Source organism: Rhopilema esculentum, chromosome 9 (assembly GCF_057945365.1).
Source record: "Rhopilema esculentum isolate cy_ngs chromosome 9, ASM5794536v1, whole genome shotgun sequence".
NCBI classification, from domain to species: Eukaryota; Metazoa; Cnidaria; class Scyphozoa; order Rhizostomeae; family Rhizostomatidae; genus Rhopilema; species Rhopilema esculentum.
In genome coordinates this window covers 4,728,932-4,749,477 of record NC_142823.1, presented here as the reverse complement: position 1 = coordinate 4,749,477, position 20,546 = coordinate 4,728,932, and the positions used below count along the sequence as shown (strand labels likewise).

The following is a 20,546-nucleotide window of genomic DNA, read 5'->3' as shown; positions in this document are numbered from 1 at the left end:
TTGTAATTTTCTTGCCTATGTCTAGATTCATGAAGGTTAACAATTGTGGATTTCCCTTAAAGGTAGTCTGTCCCCTATTGTGTTCAATTTTATTTTCACGGGAGTGAAATTCACGCACCGCTGAGCTTGATCGATAATTTAACGATTTAAACAAATCAGAGACAACTTTGATTCCAGAGCTTTTGAATCAAATGGCTGTGTTCCCGTTGTAGTGAAGATGTGGCTAGAAAAATTTGGTTCCCTGTTTGGTTTCTGCGACAGATATGTCAAAAGGAAAAACAAATGCTTTCATTATTATCATTCAATTCCAGTAATTAAATCTTCTTTCCATTTTCGATAGCCTTTTTCTTGCAGTTTCAAATGTCGTCCACTATCACAGCTAGGCCAGCCAAAGCGAGCAGTGTAATCCGTTAAGGCAGGATAAGCTATTGTTCACTTTAGCCAATCATTGAGGGGACAGATTGCCTGTAAGCATGCTTTCTCGTCCCAATAGTTTTTACCCGAGAGAAATAAATATTGTTATTGCATGCCATGTTCATTGTTTTCAATAACCATAGTTGAGTTGTATGCAATACTTTTGTGACTCTTGGGGATTTGATATAAGAAGAGTGCTTGTTTTTACTTCCCTAAAGGGCCAACGAAGTTCAAAGCCATAAACACGTTAACACTGCTAGCCGCGCCATTTTGCAGCAAGGCTTGTCCAGTGTGAAACATGGCACAGCTTAGGCGTACAAAAATGCCATTGGTGGCATTCAGTGCTATCCTAGCCTGTTTATGCTTGCAATGCTTTGGCATTCCGTTAGAAGAGAACACACTTAAAGAGTTAGGTAAAAACTTCGACAATAATGAACTTCGACAAGGTTAGTATTCTTTGTTTTTTTAGAATTCTCTGCGATATCAATAAAGTAAATGTAAACACTGCATTTGCTGTCCGTCAAATGACCAGCCTTTGTGATATGGCTGTTTTATCGGCGAAAAATTTATCAGGCATAGTTTTAAGTGATTTATTTGCTTTTAGCCGTAGTTCGTGATTTTGAACCAGTGAGAGTTTTGAGTTCATTGTTGATGCTTGAATAACTTTGCAATCTTGGGGATGTAAGTTTTATTGGTCGAAAGCAACTTGTCAATCAAGAACCTACCAATCAGCAAGCACCTTTTGCCTGAACATCTGGTACCTAATATGTGCAAGATGATTTGGCCATATTAGGTGCTAGCCGTGCTGTTGACTAAGTTTGCACTTCCGCTGCTTCTTAGCTGACTTCCAAACCAACATTTGCTGGATTTTTATTTCACTTAAATCGTAAGGCTTTCGCGATAAGAATAAATGACAGATTAAATGATAATTACTAAAGCTTCGAAATTTGAGGCGGAAAATGCAAGGGCACTTCTTGTGACCAGGACCATGGCACCTTCTGTGACTAGGCCCATTGATGAAAACCCCTAGTCTGAGAATATTTTTAGGCGTACCAAGCAAATCATTATATCTCTCTCTGGTAACTCGCTGTTTTTCTGTTCTTTTCAGAAGAAACAATTTGCTTTTAGTTAATCAAGTTGTTGAGGGTATAGGGGACAAAATAATTTCATCATAAATTAGCGGCAATATATGGTAATTTTGTCACTAGTGCGACAGCTTTGGAACTTCTTATCCTGGAAATAGCGTATTTAATAGGAGATTTAAGAGCACAGTAAACATGCTTTGTTTTAGCCGCTTACTGGTCCGAAGATATAGAGAACAGAAATGAAGATGACGAAGAAATCGAAACGCTGTCCATAGATGATTCACATTCTGATAAAGGTATTGTTAAATCAACTTTTTAGCTTTGTAATGATCATATAGTGATATAAGAGAACTAGCTTAATTAAGAGAAATAAGCAACCGTTTGTTTTTCCGAATAGACAAAAGATGCTCTGTAGTTTATGGAATTTTACGATTCTTATGATGATAATAATAACGATAAGTGTTTCGTACCCAAAGCGCAAATCTATAAAAAACGAAACTGTGGAACAAGGAATGGCTTTTGATTTGAGAAATAATCTATGATGATTTAAAAAAGTTGAATTTCAGTAAGTTGTACTCTGCTTCGTGAAAATGCAAAATTGATTCCGTTTTCTTCAGGAAATACATGCAACGGAGGAGGGGGCATCCTATAAAAGTGGAAGCAAGCTTGCTTGTTCCGTAAAAAATGATGTAGCTTGCTAGCCTGTACTTTCACCTCCCTGTTCATAAGGGAAGTTTTAAAGGCACTATGTCCTTTCCCCGTTCCAATTGGGTGAACTATACAAAAGGTAATTGTTATATATTACCTTCCGTCTTTTAACATAGAACCCGATTCTCCTAGACGACACGAAAACGTAAACTATGAACACAGATCCAGTGCAATAAACACTAATTTTACTTTATTCAGACTTAGAAGAAGAGGTTTCTGCGATCGAGATGTCGAGAAGGAATTCAATGCGTCAAGGTAATGTTAAGCAACAACATTAAATCAATATCAAAGTATCTCTCTTTCTAGATATATTTCATATTTTTTAGAAAGATGGCCTTGAAATATTTCTCTTGGTAAAACATTTATTGAATCCATTAAAACTTATCTTAAAATGGAAGACTGTCTTTCAGCATATGGTCACTGTTGAGAAGACTGGTCTGTGTTTCAAATGCTTCAGCACATTAATGGCACGGTTTTTTAAGATAAAGAGTATTGCTGAAAATATACCGATTTTTAGCATTTGTGAGTAATGGGTATCAATTTCTTAATAGTGAATGATAATAGAAACATTTATACAGGAAAAGCCTTGTCAGTACCACATGTACTGTTATCTTCGAACACTGACATAGGTATATTTTCATATAATTTTGATGGTTTTTGGTTTCAAATTATAGAATTTTCGCAAAATACAAAATGGCTGGGGGTTTTTGTATTTTGCGAAAACTCGCCCAACATTGCCGAAATGCTAGTTTTTATTTGAATAAATGTACTGAAAGGCTTTAGAAAGAGGCTTTGAGTTTTTTGATAGTGTAGCAGGAACCTATAACAAAAAGCTGCATGCCTTTTCTTTGGCGCCAGACAATGACTCACTTCTGAAAAGAAATTAGCAGGACGCCCATTATTTGTGTCATCAACGTGTGAAGATTTCCCTTTTCTCATTCATAATGACATTATTCTTTTGTTCTACTTCCTGGGTGCCTATTTGTGCCAATCTGGTGACATTCCATGTGACTGAATTTTATCGGTTCTTTTGGTTTTGTTGCTGCTCACGCGAAGATGCTCCCTTTCAAGATTCCTTCGTTAGCGAAACTTTCTGCTCCAAGAGTCAAGGTTGATCCAACGTTATCTACGTATGATTGCGATTTGCTTCAGAAAGAAGATGAAACAGGCAGGGGTTCGTTTGGAGTAGTCTTCAAAGCAAAATTTAAAGGTTGTGATGTTGTCGTTAAGGAGCTAAGGTACTTACGCTGATGAAACAGATATCAAAAGGTTTGTTAAGGAAGCAAAGCTCATGAATGATTTAAAGGATAAGTCCCCAAACATCGTGGAGTTTCATGCAATAAGCTACAGTCCCCTTACAATGATGATGGAATACGCCTGTTTTGATTTTGAAACCTTTTGGCAGTACGATGAGATGTAGTGGGCTTAATACATTTTTATCATTTGTAAATAAATTCCAATGCCAAGGCATCGAGTTCTTTCAATGGAAAATCGCACAAGACATCACTGAAGGGCTAACGTGTTTGCACAGTTATGGAATAGTGCACAAAGACAGTATTCAGTTTTATTGGTGTTCAGACTAAGCTTATTTTGGAATACTGCACTGAACCTTCTTTTGTTGTGAACTGGAACCATTGATTTGGCAGTATTGTATCCTATCAGTTAGGTATGATGTAAACCACTGATTAGGGGTTCCTCCTATTCCATACTTTGATAACTTAGAGAGCAGAATTTTGTGATCCAGAGTGTCAAATGCTTACTTTAGATCAAGGAAGATACTAATATTTATTTTTCGTTTATCGGCACTTGAGAACCATGAGTCAGTAACATTGAGTAATGAGGTCAACGTGTTGTGCAGCTTTCGAAATGCGTGCTGACATTTGGAGAGCATGCTTTTTTCCCTTCAGAAAGGAGACTTGATCATGTGCGATTTTCTCGATTAGCTTGGAGAATACCGAGAGTATGGATATTGGCCGGTAGTTGTTCAAATCACTTTTCGATCCGGTCTTAAATATGTTCGGTTTTAAATATACCCTGGCTACTTTCCATATGTTCGGAAAAACACCGCTTTCAAGAGAGGAATTGAAAATAGCTGCTAATGGCTTACATAAAATATCAGCAACGCCTTTCATTAGTTTTACTGGGATCTTATCATGCCCTGCAGCTTTAGATCATTTTAACTTATTGATCTCATTTTCAGAGTTCAAGATCAACCATTTGAAATTCAAAACTAGTTGCAACCGGCAGTCTCTTGCTGGGTAGGTACTTCAGTGGGTCATCGCAATCTTTGGTTTCAATATTTTCGTCTAGTTTTGGGCCTATGGAGATAAAGTGCCTGTCAAAGGCCTCTGCATTTTCATCAGGCTTCTCAACACGTTGACCTTCATGGATAATTGACAAAGGAGGACTATGATTTGAATGTTTGTCTAATACCTTGTTTATTATTTTCCACATTCCCTTCGGATTATTTGAATTGTCATCTTTCATGTTACTGTAGTAAGAAACAGCAGCTTTTTGGGTTGAGAAGTTACTCTGTTTCGAAGCTGCTTATATCTTGGCCATAGTGCTGGATCTCTCTCAGCCCGTCTCTTAATACTGCCACACAAAAGAGGCTCCCACCAAAAAGAGGCTGTGGCGTGCTCCCCGCAGAGGCTACGAGAACCACGCCCTCTCCCATCACAAAATTCTTCCTCAAAATAATGTGCAAAGATCACTCGCACTCCTGCAGAATTCTGCGAAAAAAAACTCGCGCTCCTACGCGATTTTTACTCGCACGACTGTCACAGGCGCTACAGGGCGGGGAGCTTCCTCCTACTCTACAAAATTCCTTCTTCTTTACAATTCCAAAAGGGCCTCAAACACATCACAGAAAGGCTTAATACAGGAATCAAGCATGAATTTCAGCACAAAAATGCAATAAAACAGTTCAAGAAAAATAGGAACCCCTGGTGAAACCAGTGTCTTCAGCACCCCTCTTGAAATCAACTCTAATAACATTTGGTTTCATTTAATCAGCTTTGCATTCCACAAGCTTTTAATTTCCAAGCCCTCGAGCAGTTAAATGTTTTGTACTGATCACAGTCTAACCACAGCTCAATAAGTTGGAGTGCAAAGTTGTGGGTTCTGTTGCTCCAAGGTAAATTGTATTTATTTGCGTTAATATATTTAGATATTAAAATATCTGATTAAGTAACATCTTAGTATGGGCTGATTAGTTTTAGTGTGTTGATTTAAAGGTTTATGTAATCAATAAATGAGAAAGTTCGCATGCCATCCATTACACGTTTGCACACGTTTGCACACGTTGGCCTCCGGGTAAATCCATATCAAATCATCCAGAGTTTTGGAAGGTTGACACCCTTACCTCACAGATTTTCTTGAAATTTTCACCAGAAATAGATATCATAAACATTAGAAAATCCTGAAAATTTGAGCATCTAACTCCAAACGGTTCTTGAGTTGTGCATTTTTGTAGATTTAATGTAAATCATGTTTCGCGACAAAAATCGGTCATTTTGAATTCACTTTCCTTTAACTATTTTCAGTTTAAGAAATGTTCTAGCTCTACAAATGCACCCAGAGACGTTATATTTGATGAGGAATCCAAAAACAGAATCAAAAATACCCAATGGTCAACCTTTTTGAGTTATTCACAAATCCATACGTTTTACGCCATATCGCAAATAACTTGAAAAAAAATCATATGGCAGTGTAGATATTTGGATTTTTTCTTTTGGAGATGATTATACATACACTAAACTTCATTTATTCCAAATATCGTGTTCAGTTATCTTTTTATGCTCTCATAGTGAAGGAACAAAGACAAATTATTTTTCCGGGTCTCTCATATTAGCTATATCAGGTACCATTTGTACAGTAAAAAGAAGTCATGGAAAAGAACAAAAGGTAAAAGAGCAATTACCATGTCTTAAACTTATTCTTAAACTTTATAAGGACCTTATTCTTAATGAAGTAAATAACATTGGTTTCATGTCAGGCTGGTAAAATAGGGTAAGAAGTAAAAACTACAAAAAATTCATGCCTCGCATACATATTGTTACTTGACATAAGAACAAGGTCCAAGTATTACCTATGACATACCACCCTACAGACTTATTTTAGGGTAATTTTAGTTGTTCCCTTTCTTGAAATTACTCTTCTCATCTCTTTAACTCCAAAACAAGTTCAGTTGACTCTAAAACAGGAAAATGAATCCTGTTTAGGGAAGTTTGGTTAACAAAGGTGAATAAGTGTCCATTGGATTACTTATATTAAATCAAAACCAAAGTCATATATTGTTCAAACAAGTTATGTTGAATCAAAAACTGGAAATGGAATCCAAGTTGAGAAAATTTTGTCAAAATTCAAATTCAACACTGAGACCATATGGCAGAGATTTCTGATTTTGGTAAGTTGCTAAAAACACCCTGCAACAAATTAGATTTCTGCAGAACCGTTGGAAGCAAGAATCTAAGAGTAATGGATGAGCAAGAGACAATCTATGGAGATCTGGTAGTACACTGGTAGTCAACTGGTAGTACACTACCTAGCATTATACCACGGTGCAATGCATATTTATCAAATATCAGTAGATGTAAAGTTCTACAATTAATACGTGCCTTAAAAGCCTGGTGGCAGTGATAACATTTCTGTTCATATTATTCAGGTATGCGATGCCTCTATGGTTGAGCCCTTCTTTTTAATTTTTGAAAAATCCTTAGATACAGGCAATTATTTTTCTGCCTGGAAAGAGGCGAATATAGTTCATATTCATAAGAAGGGCAACAGGCAGAATGAGGTTAACTATAGCCCAATTTCTCTTTTACCCACTTTTTGAAAGATATTTAAAAAAGTTCTGTTGACAAAATTTGTCAACACCTTTGTGTGAATGGGTTACTGGTTCAACAGCAATCAGGATTTAGTCAAGGAGATTGTACTATTCGGTGCCCGTTACACTTTATCGGATTGCTATCGGAGCGGAGTAACTTTCATATCGGATAGGGGTTTGAGTTACACAACGCGACACCAATCCGGTACACAACGCTCTGTCTGATTAGCGGAGTGAAAATCACTCCGCTCTGGAGATGATAGGGAAATCACTCCGGAGTCACTCCGTAGCGGAGCGTTGTAGTGTAATCGCACGAGTCCGACATGCTCCATTTCGAAACAAAGGATTTTCTTATTGCTTTCTGCTTGAAGAAATTCGATCGATAATGAACAATGGCGCTTTCTGAGATTTTGTTGCTGTTGGATAATGCCAAATCGAAGTTGTCAAAACATTTTCGTATTTGGATTTCCTCTCTTCCCGAATTTTAATGAAAAGGCCCTTGGACGAAAAACATACTTTAACACATCAGATAGCAACACGATCTCGCTATCCGTCCTACGAACCCCATTATTTATCTCTCAGTTTTCATTTGCAACAACACATAGATTCGCAAATATCATCAAAAAATTTAATCTGGTGGATTTTGTGTACCAGAAATGCAAAGGACTGCAGGCTTACGAGCGCGCGGAGTGTCGTAGTGTAACTACTCCGCTCCGATAGCAATCCGGTATAGTGTAACTCTAGCCTTAATCAACTATGATCTGTAACTCAAAACATTTATAAAGCTTTTGAAGCGTGTCCTACTCTTGAAACCCGGGCTCTCTTTTTTGACCTTTCCAAAGCTTTTGACAGAGTTTGGCATAAGGGCCTTTTATTGAAACCTAAATGTAATGGTCTTTACTTTGATTGTGAGCTATTTGGCTGATCGCAAACAATGGGTTGTCCTGAATGTTAAATGCTCTGAATGGGTACCGATCTGTTCTGGTGTACCTCGAGGCTCTGTCCTGGGTCCACTGTTTTTCCTTATCGATATAAATGACTTGATTGCTAACCTGAAATGTGATGTTAAGATGTTTGCGGATGACACATCTCTCTTCAAAGTTGTTGATGATGTAGGAAGATCTGATGATGAACTCAATGCAGATCTTGACAGAGTTTAATTATGAGCATGGCAATGGAAGATGCAGTTTAGTGCAAATAAAACTGATGAAGTTGTCTTCTCTTGTAAAAAAGTAAAACTATGTCATCCTCAAGCTTTTCTAGGCAATGATATAATTGAAAGGAAATCACAATATAAGCACCTTGGCATGCAACTAGACTGAATTTTCAAAGTCATATAAAAGAAGCTATTGGTAAGGCAAGAAGGGTTATTGGGATGATAAGATACCTGTCAAGGTATGTTTCTAGGGATTTTCTTTACCAAGTCTACAAAGTGTATGTTAGACTACATTTAGCCTATGGTCATATTATTTACCACAAATATGATCTATAAATGTGTTTATCCTTGACGGAAAGGCTTGAACAGACACAATATTCTGCAGCTTTGGATGTTACTGGAGCTTGGAGGGGTACAAACAAGCAGTGTCTTTTTTTAGGAATACGGCTAGGAAAGTTTATATCACAGGAGATGGTAAAGAAGGCTGTATCATTTCTTCAAATTATTGCTATCTCAATCACAGGGATACTTGTTTGCAATGTGACCAGATCTAGCATATATGCTTTTAGCATAATAATGGCCAAAAATCGTCATTTAGCATGAAATCTAGCATAATTTGGAATCTATAGCATAACTCTGGCATAATTCTGATATTTTTATAAAAAATCGTTGCTACTATTGAACCGTTGTCTATCATAACCAAATGCAAACACTTTACACCAGCATCTATGGTTTAATTTCGGTAGTAAATAGTGACTTCCCCCTTTCAGGATTTTGCCAGATGTTTAGAATGGTTTTCAGCCACATATTTTATGGTCGGCAGCAAAATTCAGCCAGCTAAACGCAGTATACAAAAAGCAAAATTTTTGCTATTTGTGGGTAGTGATAGCGTAATCAAAAATTTGCTTTGAAGGTTACAAATGTTTTTACTTGCTTTTATCTTAAACCGGCTATCTTTCTCTTTGTTTAATCATTCGTTATTTGCAATTCTGAAATTATTTTAAAAAAGTTTGTATATTATCGTGCAAAAATTTTTGTTTCCTTTGTATTTTTGTTGTTTTTTGCAACATGCGGCCAAAATTAAGCCAAATTTTGCTCCTTAGGCCAAATCAATTCATGGCGGCCAAGGGGTTTGGAGAAACTGCCAAAATGGAAAAATTTTACTAGACCATTTTTTGTTGTAAAATTTGAATTTGGATGTTGATCGGGCAGGGGATTTTGTCCAAAAAACTAAATGTTGATCGGGTGGGAGATGATGCTTTGTCCAAAAACTGGGATAAAGCCTCCTGAATATAATATGAATAGATCAAGTTGTATTTCTTATCCATGTTTAGCAAAAATATCATCTACAGTGGACCTAGAGTAGCACTGCTATCAGCACTTGGGCAATTGACTTAGGGAGAGGGATGAAATGTAGGAAAAAGGAATTAGGTAATCAGTTTGACCTGTGATTTGTCTCACAACGTTCTAAACTGAAGCCATAACAGACTTACATCAGCTTCTATTGTACAGATTGTTAATTCAAGATGATAAGCTGCCATGTTGTTAAAATTCTCCTTCATCTTCGCTGTCATTGAATTGTTAAGTTTCTTTATCATCTTCATCATAATCTGACTTAATCAATAGTTCTTCTTTTATTTCTGGATGTGGCTATTCTATCTGGTGTCTAAAAGACCCCTTCATAGTTGGAATGTTGAATGTGCCTCCTTATGTCGAAACTTCGTGGAGGCATAAAGATGGAACTGCAGATTTCTTGTCTTTTGCCGATATCTTTGAAAAAACTTTCCTGTTGCATTATTCACAGCATCAGGTCATTTACCCTACACATCCATCAAATGTACTTCTCAAAATCTTTGAAAAATTTTGTTTTAAGGATATCAAGGGCCAAATAAAATAATCAATCATGAAGTTTATAGTCGGAAAAGATACAGTTGTTGAAACCATCGCAGATGACATGAAACATATAGATATTATCAACGCAAAGGTCAATTCGATTGGCAGAGAGGTTGGTAAAAGTGGTATTTATAAATTCAATTGATGAAGAATGGTATCACAAGTTATTTTAGTCTAATATATTTAATTAGTAGAGAGTGCGGGAAAATAACCGACCCGAGCGAGGCTCGAACTCACGACCCTTGACTTTGTACGTCAAGTGCTCTACTGCTGAGCTATTGGGTTGTGCTTTCAAGCCAACACCCAAGGCCGAGTCATTCAGGATTTTCAGGATAACTCAGGTTTTCATTGTGACTTCTGAATTATAGATATCAAAAATCCTTAGAGATAAAAGTAAGTTGCGTCCTATAGACATATCCCTGCGGTATTATTCTATTTTCTGAATAACAAGAATATCTCCTAGGACGAAGATGATGTTTTCTTCATCGGTGACCTCGGTGATATCATCAATAAGATCAAGAAATTCAAGCAACACCTACCCAATGTTGAGCCATTCTATGGTAAGACACCTTTTAGGAAACTTCATGTCAACTTTTCATCTTTGTTTTTCCAAAGTATATGAAATTGCACCTTTTATGAAATTGCATGTGTAAAGGCAACAGGATTTTCAAAGACAATTAATAGAGATTGCGGGAAAAAAGCCACACTCTCTATTCTCTCTATTAATAGAAATTGCATGTCGACTTTTCATCTTTTTTGCCAAAGTGTATGTTACTCAGGTCCTATCCAGTATTGGGGCCCTAAATATTGGATAAAACTGCAATCAATTTATAAAAGTTTGAGTAGATATGTTCACCAACCTGATTTTTGTTATGAAAAGTAACTTCAAGTCTCGATTTAAGTAATATGAAATATTTGTTACAGACCTGTCAACCTAAAATTTTCCAAACATGGATATTTTCTATCACCAGAACTGATTGATTTGTAGAAAAAACATACCTATAAAACTTTGCACTAGGCAAAAATTTGCTATTTGTTATTTCCTAAACACTAACAAAATGTTTGTCAGAAAAAATTCATTGTATAATCATTTTTATAGTAAAAATACCACTGCTTAAGGAAAAGGGAGAAACAGGGAGAGGTTTTACAAAACCGGGAGACTGAGAGGTAGCAAGCAAAAGCTGGAGTCTCCCTGCAAAACTGGGAGAGTTGACATGGCTGTTGTTATGAAAATGTTTGTTTAAATGATTTTTCATATGATGCTTGATGCTGTATAGGCCTAGCTGTGCATGTTGGTGTATAGAACTTGACAGTCACATCTCAAAGTTTGATGCTTAATCAAGTTTCAGGCATACCAAGTTATTAGTTATTAATACGTTAATAGTATATACTTTCTTATATGCAGCTGTGAAATGCAACAATGAGCCTACTGTGCTAAACTTTCTTAGTAACAATGGGCTTGGATTTGACTGTGCCAGTAAAGTTGAGATCCAGACAATGTTGAACCTTGGCGTATCACCAGATCGCATCATTTTTGCCAACCCCTGTAAGCAGACATCACACATCAAGTATGCAGCATCAAACAATGTCAGCATGATGACTTTTGATAATGAGCAAGAACTACATAAGATCAAAGCAAACTACCCGCATGCTCAGCTTGTTATACGGATTCAAGTAGATGATTCGAAATCTCTTTTCCAAGTAAGTAATGAAGTCACTTCCTAAAGGTCAAAATCACTTGGTCAAAGTCAAAATCATTTTGCAAAAGGTAAAAGTCACTTTGCCAAAATCAAAATCATTTTGGCAAGGTCAAAATCACTTTGCCAAGGTCAAAATCACTTTGCCAAGGTCAAAATCAATTCTGCCAAGGTCAAATCACTTTGCCAAGGTCAAAGTCAATTCGCAAAGGTCAAATCACTTTGCCAAGGTCAAAATCAATTTTGCCAAAGTCAAATCACTTTGCCAAGGTCAAAATCAATTTTGCCAAGGTCAAATCACTTTGCCAAGGTCAAAGTCAATTCGCAAAGGTCAAATCACTTTGCCAAGGTCAAAATCAATTTTGCCAAAGTCAAATCACTTTGCCAAGGTCAAAATCAATTCACAAAGGTCAAAATCACTTTGCCAAGTTCAAGATCTCTTTGCAATCACCAAAATCACTTTGTGAAAGTCAAAATCACTTTGCAAAAGTCAAAATCGCTCTGCAAAGGTCAAGATCTCTTTCCAATCACCAAAATCACTTTGCAAAAGTCAAAATCAATTTTGCCAAGGTCAAATCACTTTTCCAAGGTCAAAATCACTTTGCCAAAGTCAAAATCACTTTGCCAAGGTCAAAATCAATTCGCAAAGGTCAAAATCACTTTGCCAAGGTCAAAATCAATTTGCAAAGGTCAAAATCACTTTGCCAAAGTCAAAATCACTTTGCCAAGGTCAAAATCAATTTTGCCAAGGTCAAATCACTTTGCCAAGGTCAAAATCAATTCGCAAAGGTCAAAATCACTTTGCCAAGTTCAAGATTTCTTTGCAATCACCAAAATCACTTTGCAAAAGTCAAAATCACTTTGCAATGCATATTTATTGTTTTGGTAGACATGTGCATCAAATGTCTGGCGACTGAAACTTTCAAGTTGAAACACGTTGCTAGTTTTTGTTTAGCTATTCAAATTATCCAAACTTGGCCTAAACAGGAATATTGATGATGGGAAAAACCTATTGTCTGAATAACAGAAGATGTAAGTTACAAGGCAATTGAATTATCAGGCATGTATGTGTAATATATGTGTTAAATGGAACCCATCTGGACCAAAGCACTGACCTCAAAAAAAGACTGGATCGAGCTTCTCCAGCCCAGCGTTGATTCCACATTGCAGCGTCCATCTTGAGACCTCGCCATGTTGCTTGAGACTAGAGAGCAATCATGTTGGTTTCAGTTAAACTTGCTATTTCATAGCAAAATTCAAAGTAACCATTGAAACAAAAACTTGCATCATTCGTAAGTTACGTTAAACATTTTTGCCATGGTATTAAGTTTATGTAACGTAGAATCCACTGTCACTTATTTTCCTAGACCTGTTGTATCTTAGAATATTTAAGAATTTAATGATTAATGCACAATTTAAGGTGCAGCACTGTGTGTGTGCTGTTTTAACAAATGGCAGTCCAAACTTTAGGCGCAAGAGGTCTCAAGATGACATCGTGCTGATGTAGGAGAACAATAGGTTGTTCGATCCAGTCTTTTTTCAGATCAGTGGACCAGAGTTACTATTGGTTCTGGTATCTGGCTTTGATTATTTGATGGTGCTCTCTGTAATTCTCTAATGCTAAAAATTTCTTCTCATCACATAGATGTTGCACAAATACTGATCACTGTAAACATTTCTGGAATAAAAGTCTACAAAAGTCCCCCAAAATTTTTTATCTTATAGCTTAGTGCCCAGAAAATGACCTATTTATGTAGATAGAATGAGCAAAGAGCCTCTTATTTTGTAAACTACTTACACAACAATGGGGAAACAGGTTTTGCCTGCAAACTGACACTCAGTTGCCATGATAATGTTGTTTCATACAGGAATGGCAGTACTTGATGCAAACCTTCTTCAAACATCTTCTGGACAAGCATTGCTGCATTATTACCATAAGATTCAGAAGCGCTTTGCTTCTTGAAATTTTCAAAAACCATCTTATCATTTATAAGGCACTCTTGGTCGATTTGATAATGCAGCGATATTGACACGTAGCTTTCAGTCTTTGGGTTATTTGAAGATACCACGAATGTTCAACCAAATTACCTAAAGTAAGTCCCATCACTTTCCAGTGTCATTTCTGTCCGACTATTTGCGGATAATTTTTGAAAATTTGACCGACTGACATGGTTTTTCGAATACATGGGGCGGCTAGGCGTTCAGTTATAGAGCGAACAGACGGCATCAGAAAAAAATTATCAACCCAGTGTACTTAGAGCAGTGAAAATTTTCTATTTGTTTTTATCCAACAAAAGCATTTGATACAGGAAGATCCCAAGTTATCTGAAATTAAGAATTTATCTTGTGTTTAGATATTTGGGTTTCTGCGTTAAATGATATGATATTGATTATGCAATTTTCATTTAAAAAGGTCGAGTATCAATCATTACTACCAGCTTATACCTTTTTTAGTTGGGTGTCAAGTTTGGTGTTCTACAAGGAAAAACAAGACCTCTTTTGGAGGCTGCTAAAAGACTCCAGCTGAATGTTATTGGTGTCAGGTAAGCTTTGATGCTAGGCGCACACGAGCGATTTTAAATGAGCTAAATGGCTCGAGTAACATTTAGCTCAGCCATTTGCCTCACGTGTGCGGCGGTATTTTTGTGTGAATTTTGCCTCACGTGCCGAATTTTTAGAAATCAAACCAGTTTGATATTTTTTGGCACTCGTGGCAGTTTGCTCACCGTGTGCGGCGGTCTGAGCATTTTGCTCATGATCTCAGAGACTCCAAGAGTTTGGCACGGAGGGAGGATAGCTGTAGTCACTTGGAAGAAAATGTTTTCCATAAATTTGTTTTACCAGTGTTTACAACGCATTGCAATCAGCCATTTATGTAACAGTGCCTGATTCTGAAGGGAAAACCTGTTTAAGATTAGGCCCATAGTTAAATATATAACATTATTTTATGTACAGAATATATGGTCTGTGATTTTTGCACATCGTTTGCATAATGTAAAACTAATAAGGACTTGTATTTGGTATTTGAAAAGACAAATTTGTAAAATTTGGTAGAGCTAACATTTTTGTCATTTTATTGATTAATAAATGAAAGAAATTGAGCTGAAGATATTTATCAGTCTTTGAACTTTAAAGCGATTATGTTATGCGAATCTATTGCTTTAAATAAGCTGTTGTATTTCTTCAGGTCAGTAGTTTTTCGCAACACTCAAAGTTCGATTATCATTCAATGTCAAAGTTCGTTCGATTATCAAAGTTCGATTTCCCGCGATTTTTTTGCCAACTTGCTGCTACCATTTGGTTCCCCATAGTTTGCACATGTCACGTGATAGACCACGCATTCTAGCGCTACTATTTCTATTTCTATGGGTATAGGCCTGGCCATAAGACTTCTAACAGGAAGCAGTAAACAGCTCTCTTTGCAATATCCAGGTGGGCTTTTTGAAGGTTGATAAGAATAGAAGCAAAGGAAAATTGATTTCGAGGAGAGCAATTTTCTTTTCAAAGCAATTTAAGAGAGCAATCTGTAGCCCCTTCAGCATTTGAGGAGAGCTTGGAGGGGAGCAAGAGCTTTGGCTCTCTTCAAATGGCCAAGCCTGATTAGGTATATAATGGCTAATGCTCTGTGTGAACAATCATCTTCACTGTGGAACTTAAGAAGTAAAGTGCCACAATGATAACGAGCAACATGTTATTCCAGCAGATTCTCCATTTTTAGGCATCTGCTTCTTGCTTCTTAACTGAATTTCTGCTAATCATGCTCACATACGACTGACTGACCATTCTCTCATAGTTTTCACGTTGGTAGTGGCTGTTATGACTCAGAAGCATTTTACTATGCTGTTAAGGCTGCAAGAAATGTGTTCAATGAGGGGGTGAGTGTTTTATGCTCAAAAGCATGCATTCCAGCCACAATTATATTTTAAGTGGCCTAAATTAGAAATTTTGAGTGGCCCATTTTATATGATTGTTTATTCAGCGAACACTTTTTACAACCGAAGAGAACGCCAGCGGTGTATTTACTTTCTGGTTTCTGGGATCCTTTCGAATTAGTTCATGCCCCCTTTGTGGCAGATTCGCTTGAAGCTTCAATAAACTCCCCCCTAATTGTGTCCTGTTTAAGATAACTATATTATATTTTTCTTCAAAAATTTTGTGTAGCTTCTCAAATAAATCGTTTAGGAATCACTTGGTTTCAATTTCACATTGTTGGATATTGGAGGTGGCTTCCCTGGTGACAATGCTGCTGCGATTTCATTCGAAGAGGTAAACAATTTCTTATATTTTTAATTTGGTGAAACAGAAAAGATTTGAGCATAAGCATAGATTAAATCAAAATGATTTCTTCAAAAGCGAAATTTTCTCATATGAGAGTAGCAGCTTGATGAATAGCTGTCTATTGAATTACCATTGTTCCCAGTCTGTTATTTCGTATTATACAGTCCTCGGTGCCCCTTTAGGCAGACCTGTATACACTTTAGCTTGAAAAACAGGACGATTCCAGATTGCAACTCCGAGTTTTACTTCTAATGCGATCAAACAAGAGCGTGTACTGTTCATGTCTACAGTAGGAAAATTAGCTGCTATAATTTTGTTTAGTATGTAAAGTAGCATGTAGTTACTGGTATTTCAGTAACTTGTCATTTAACCTCTAGAAATGTATAAAAACTCCCTTTATGCCTGAGTGACGTAATGCTTGGTTCTGTTATTGCTTTAACAGTCTGCTGACCAGCTGAACCGTGCTTTTGCCAAATATTTCCCAGCCAACTGCGGAGTGAGAATCATTGCTGAGCCAGGAACGTTTTTTGTCTCTTCTGCCTACACCCTTGTCTGCAATATAACTTCGGCTAGGTCCATTACTGCTGAAAACTCATCCGAAAAGAGTAACCAAAAGGAGGTGGGCTCATATTAAAGTTCTTATCTTTTCTCAAAAGATTTATTGGCGGACATGAAGAATCCGGATAGGTTCTGGATGTCATATACTTACAAGAGCCCTCCCTGACCCTAGGTGGTCTGTGATTCATTAATGCAAGCGAAATACCTCCTCGCTGTGTATGACACAAGGTTAATCAAATTATCCTGACCCGATTCTTCAATTTTGCCAGGTATATTTTTTAAACTTTAAGCTCTCGTCTTAGCATCACTGGTATGCAAATTAACTGATTTTCTGTCTTAATCTTTATGCGGGGATGTTTGCGGAAAATGTTAGGAAACGAAGTTTTAACATTTAGACATTTAGTCTACTACGCCACCCTCCACAAAACCCCAGTGCAAATTAGCTTTGGAAAGACAAGAAGTATTCCAACCTCATGATTTGAACATCTAAGTCACATGATTTGAAGGTTAATAAGGTTCCTACGAAATGAAGTACCAAAATCAGTCACACTCCTAAGCGAGATAAACTGGCAATCCTGTGACAATCGTCAATCCATTTCGATTGGAGCGTAGCGTTGCCGTGTAGACAGAAGTAAATCCATTTCTGAATGAACGAATATTTAAACTGGATAAAACCACTTCAAGTTACAAAATTTGTTTATAAATGTGTGTTCAGTGTTACAAGATGATTCTGTTATCACGTGATCCTTTAATTTTCGAATCAGTTTTGGTCAGTGAATCAGAAACCAAATGAACCCGGCGTAAAGTGAACAGCTTTCTATGTTTAATGTTTTTTATGTTTGTTTTCCTTGCAGGGTTTCATGTACTATGTTAATGACGGTGTCTACGGGTCTTTCAACTGTATTCTTTGGGATCACGAGTCTCCTGTTCCAGAGCCTCTTGAAGTGAGTCTCCATTCATTTTTTTTCTCTTTGGTTTTTTCAATATGCAACTGGACATGTTTTTGAAGCCACAGTAATATATATATTTCCTAGCGTAGAGTTTTCGGTCTATGTTCTGAAGTTTTAAACTCTGAAGAGTGTCAGCCGAAAAGCTTTAGTTTACTAAATGTTTGCTTTTTCAAAGCCATTTACAAGTTTTGTACCACCAAAAGATTGTTTAAACGACTATTCTAAACGGGCATTGAAATTGAATGGGCATGACAAAATGCCACTCACTTAAAATGTAAATGTGTTACGAATTGATTGAAATATGGCCTTCCCTAAAACGAGTTTAACAAAACGACCAATGTTATCCTCGCGATCAAAGGACAACGAATGAAAAGGGAAGAGTTCCGAGTTTCCTTCTGCCTTTAAAAAGGAAGAAACAGCTTCTATATATTCTACATAATGATGGCATGTTATGATTGACTACACATGTATAACAAGGTTAGGATTGACTACACGGATTTGGCATGCCACAACAACCTCAGCTAAAATGGGTCGGGGAAAAGTTTTATTCGTATGCCATCAAGTGGAATTTTTTCTATACGGATAACACCCACAATGTCTGCGAAATAACAATTACGGTCCAACATCAATCTGCTCAGGAGATAGCCTCTTTTGTGTTACTTTTCGAAAAGAAAAGAATGATATATAATGCAACAAAAAATGCTGTATGGTAAAGTATTTGTGGCAGGCATATATCCGTATTGTTCTACGTTTTAAAATTCTGATTAACTTCTACCATAAAGCAATGTGCTTTTAGAAGTAAATATCAAAACCAAATCGAATAAATGTTCATTAAGTATATATTAAGCAAATGAACATTTATTAAAAAGCAAGAGCTTATAGGTTGTTTACGTCAACTCTATATAATCAATGGTTTCTTAGAGTTTCCTGTAAAATTGCAATAAATTTGCCATGAAATGTTGCTTTGACCCTGTGTGCATATCAATGTTGACCAATTTGTTAACATTCATGAGCAATGTACCTTATTTTATTTTAATATATCTTATTTTTAACGTAAACCCGTCTAAATGCAATGTTTTTGCATCTAGCCTTCTGAGGGAAGAAAACTGTTCCCATCAAGTATATGGGGACCAACCTGCGATTCAATGGATTGTATTAACAAGCGCACAATGCTTCCAGAAGTGAGTAGCCTTGCCTTTCTTTAGGAGCATGTTCACTCGCAAACATGTGCTTGTCTCCAACTTTAACCGCCAAGCATTTTCCATGGGCCTTTTCTCCATCATTTTGCTATTAGAAAGTAGACATTTGCAGTCTGTGTAATTTAAGGTCGATTTGAGAAATAAATATAAGGTTTTTTTGTACCCCCAACTGTTATTTTCTTCAAAGAATCAAACATTAATTTCTGCAAATATAATTTTGCAAATATATATATCGGTGCTGCCATTGTGATACTACAAAATTTAGAGTGTGCCTCCGTCCAGCGGTCTCGTTGTCACGCACTTATTCCAGCCCTGGAAAGAAGTCATTGCATATTGTCGATGTTGAGGTTTCAGTAGCACAGCTTGTAACAATTGAGACATTCAGTTGCAGTGCAATGAAGATTGAGACATGCCTGGACCATTTTTTAAAGCATTTTCTCTCCTTATACTCCAAGAGCTATTTTCAGAGTTTTAGAGTTCCTACTTTATAACCTTGATATACAACAGATTCAACTGATTTTGAAAATTTTGGAATATTTTGTGGTGTTTTCATGTCATGTTGTAAGAATTCTATTATTCTGAAAACCGATTTTTTGATGACATAACTTAACAATTCTTTGTCAACCGGGATAGATTTTTATCTTGCAAAGGTTGCCAGAATATCATTATATTCATTCATGTTTGCCATAGATGGAAGTCGGTGACTGGATATATTTTGTCAACATGGGTGCTTACACCTTATCTGTTGCTTCCACCTTTAATGGATTCATGAAGCCTCGGGCTCATTACGTAGTTGGTGAAATGCATAGCCCAGTACTTTGTCAGTACTATCGGCCGTTGAAAGAAAACCGAGGGCATGAATGCTTCATTTTGTAGGATAAACACAAGCTTGATCACGTAATTAAGTCAACAGAAAACATATTTCTCATTTAAAAAAAATGAACTGTGAGTGCGTGTCTAAATTTTCTCTATTTATAATAATCTATTTATAATAATGCAAAACGAATCCCTGTTTCAATAATACCTTCTCTCGACATAGGGATTTCATTGTCTTTTCTTCACATAGATTGTTATCTGATAACTGAGCAAGTGCTGTCGCTACTGAATCAGCCAAGTTTTGGAATGCTCCTATTCTTGTCCTTCAACTTTAAAGCCATCCTAAGTTTCAACATCCAGTAAGACTTTCATTTCGCAAGGTTTGGCAGTTAGCTTATGATTCTTGGTGATGATACTTTGCTAACTGGTAGCCGTGTAATTGTTGTGCTTGTATTTGCATTTCCTACATTTTGGATCAATTGTTTAGTTATCTTGAAAAATCTTAATGTTACAAGGTATGTCAAATGTGTCTGAAAATATGTGTCAAGGTATGTCACTTGGGGGCACTTTTCAGCTTGTGTCTGTTCAGCATCATTATCAACGTATCAAATTGCCCCAGTGTACCCATTTTCATGCTGGTACCACAATTTGCAAAATTAATGTCAAATACTGTGCTAAGAGCACAGATTATGGTTCTAACATGAATTGGTATCAGAAATTCCTGCTCAAATATTCTCAGTGAAAAGAGTCACACAATTTTGGCAAAGTCACAGAATATGGTACATTTTACGCATCCCAGAATCAGAGATAGGGCCCCAGTTTCTACTTTCAAGAACACACACGATATACATTGGACCAACTGACGCCGGGGACTTGACCAGACCTTTCACTAATGCGTTTGTTGCTGAAGACACACTAAGGAAATTTTCTCGCGGAACTGGCAGTCTCCTTCGCAGTTGATATT

General features: G+C 36.8%; 1 protein-coding gene across 1 annotated transcript; it reads left to right on the top strand.

Moving 5' to 3' along the window:
• The first annotated feature begins 10,068 nt into the window (after window positions 1–10,068).
• LOC148959559 (ornithine decarboxylase-like) lies at window positions 10,069–19,657 on the top strand. The gene is made up of 10 exons (XM_089109918.1): window positions 10,069–10,196; window positions 10,548–10,644; window positions 11,490–11,785; window positions 14,236–14,324; window positions 15,575–15,656; window positions 15,964–16,047; window positions 16,502–16,678; window positions 17,472–17,561; window positions 18,656–18,748; window positions 19,457–19,657. The coding sequence occupies exons 1-10, from the start codon at window positions 10,095–10,097 to the stop codon at window positions 19,640–19,642; spliced, it is 1,296 nt and encodes a 431-aa protein (XP_088966044.1). The 5' UTR covers window positions 10,069–10,094; the 3' UTR covers window positions 19,643–19,657.
• Window positions 19,658–20,546: the final 889 nt, after the last annotated feature.

What these genes read in the sequence shown, in the direction of transcription:
- LOC148959559 (XM_089109918.1), top strand. Translation starts at nt 10,095, where the DNA reads ATGAAGTTTATAGTCGGAAAAGATACAGTTGTTGAAACCATCGCAGAT. An exon ending in TCAATTCGATTGGCAGAGAG is followed by an intron (nt 10,197 to 10,547) that starts GTTGGTAAAAGT and finishes AATATCTCCTAG; the next exon opens with GACGAAGATGATGTTTTCTT. An exon ending in AAAAGAGTAACCAAAAGGAG is followed by an intron (nt 16,679 to 17,471) that starts GTGGGCTCATAT and finishes TTTTCCTTGCAG; the next exon opens with GGTTTCATGTACTATGTTAA.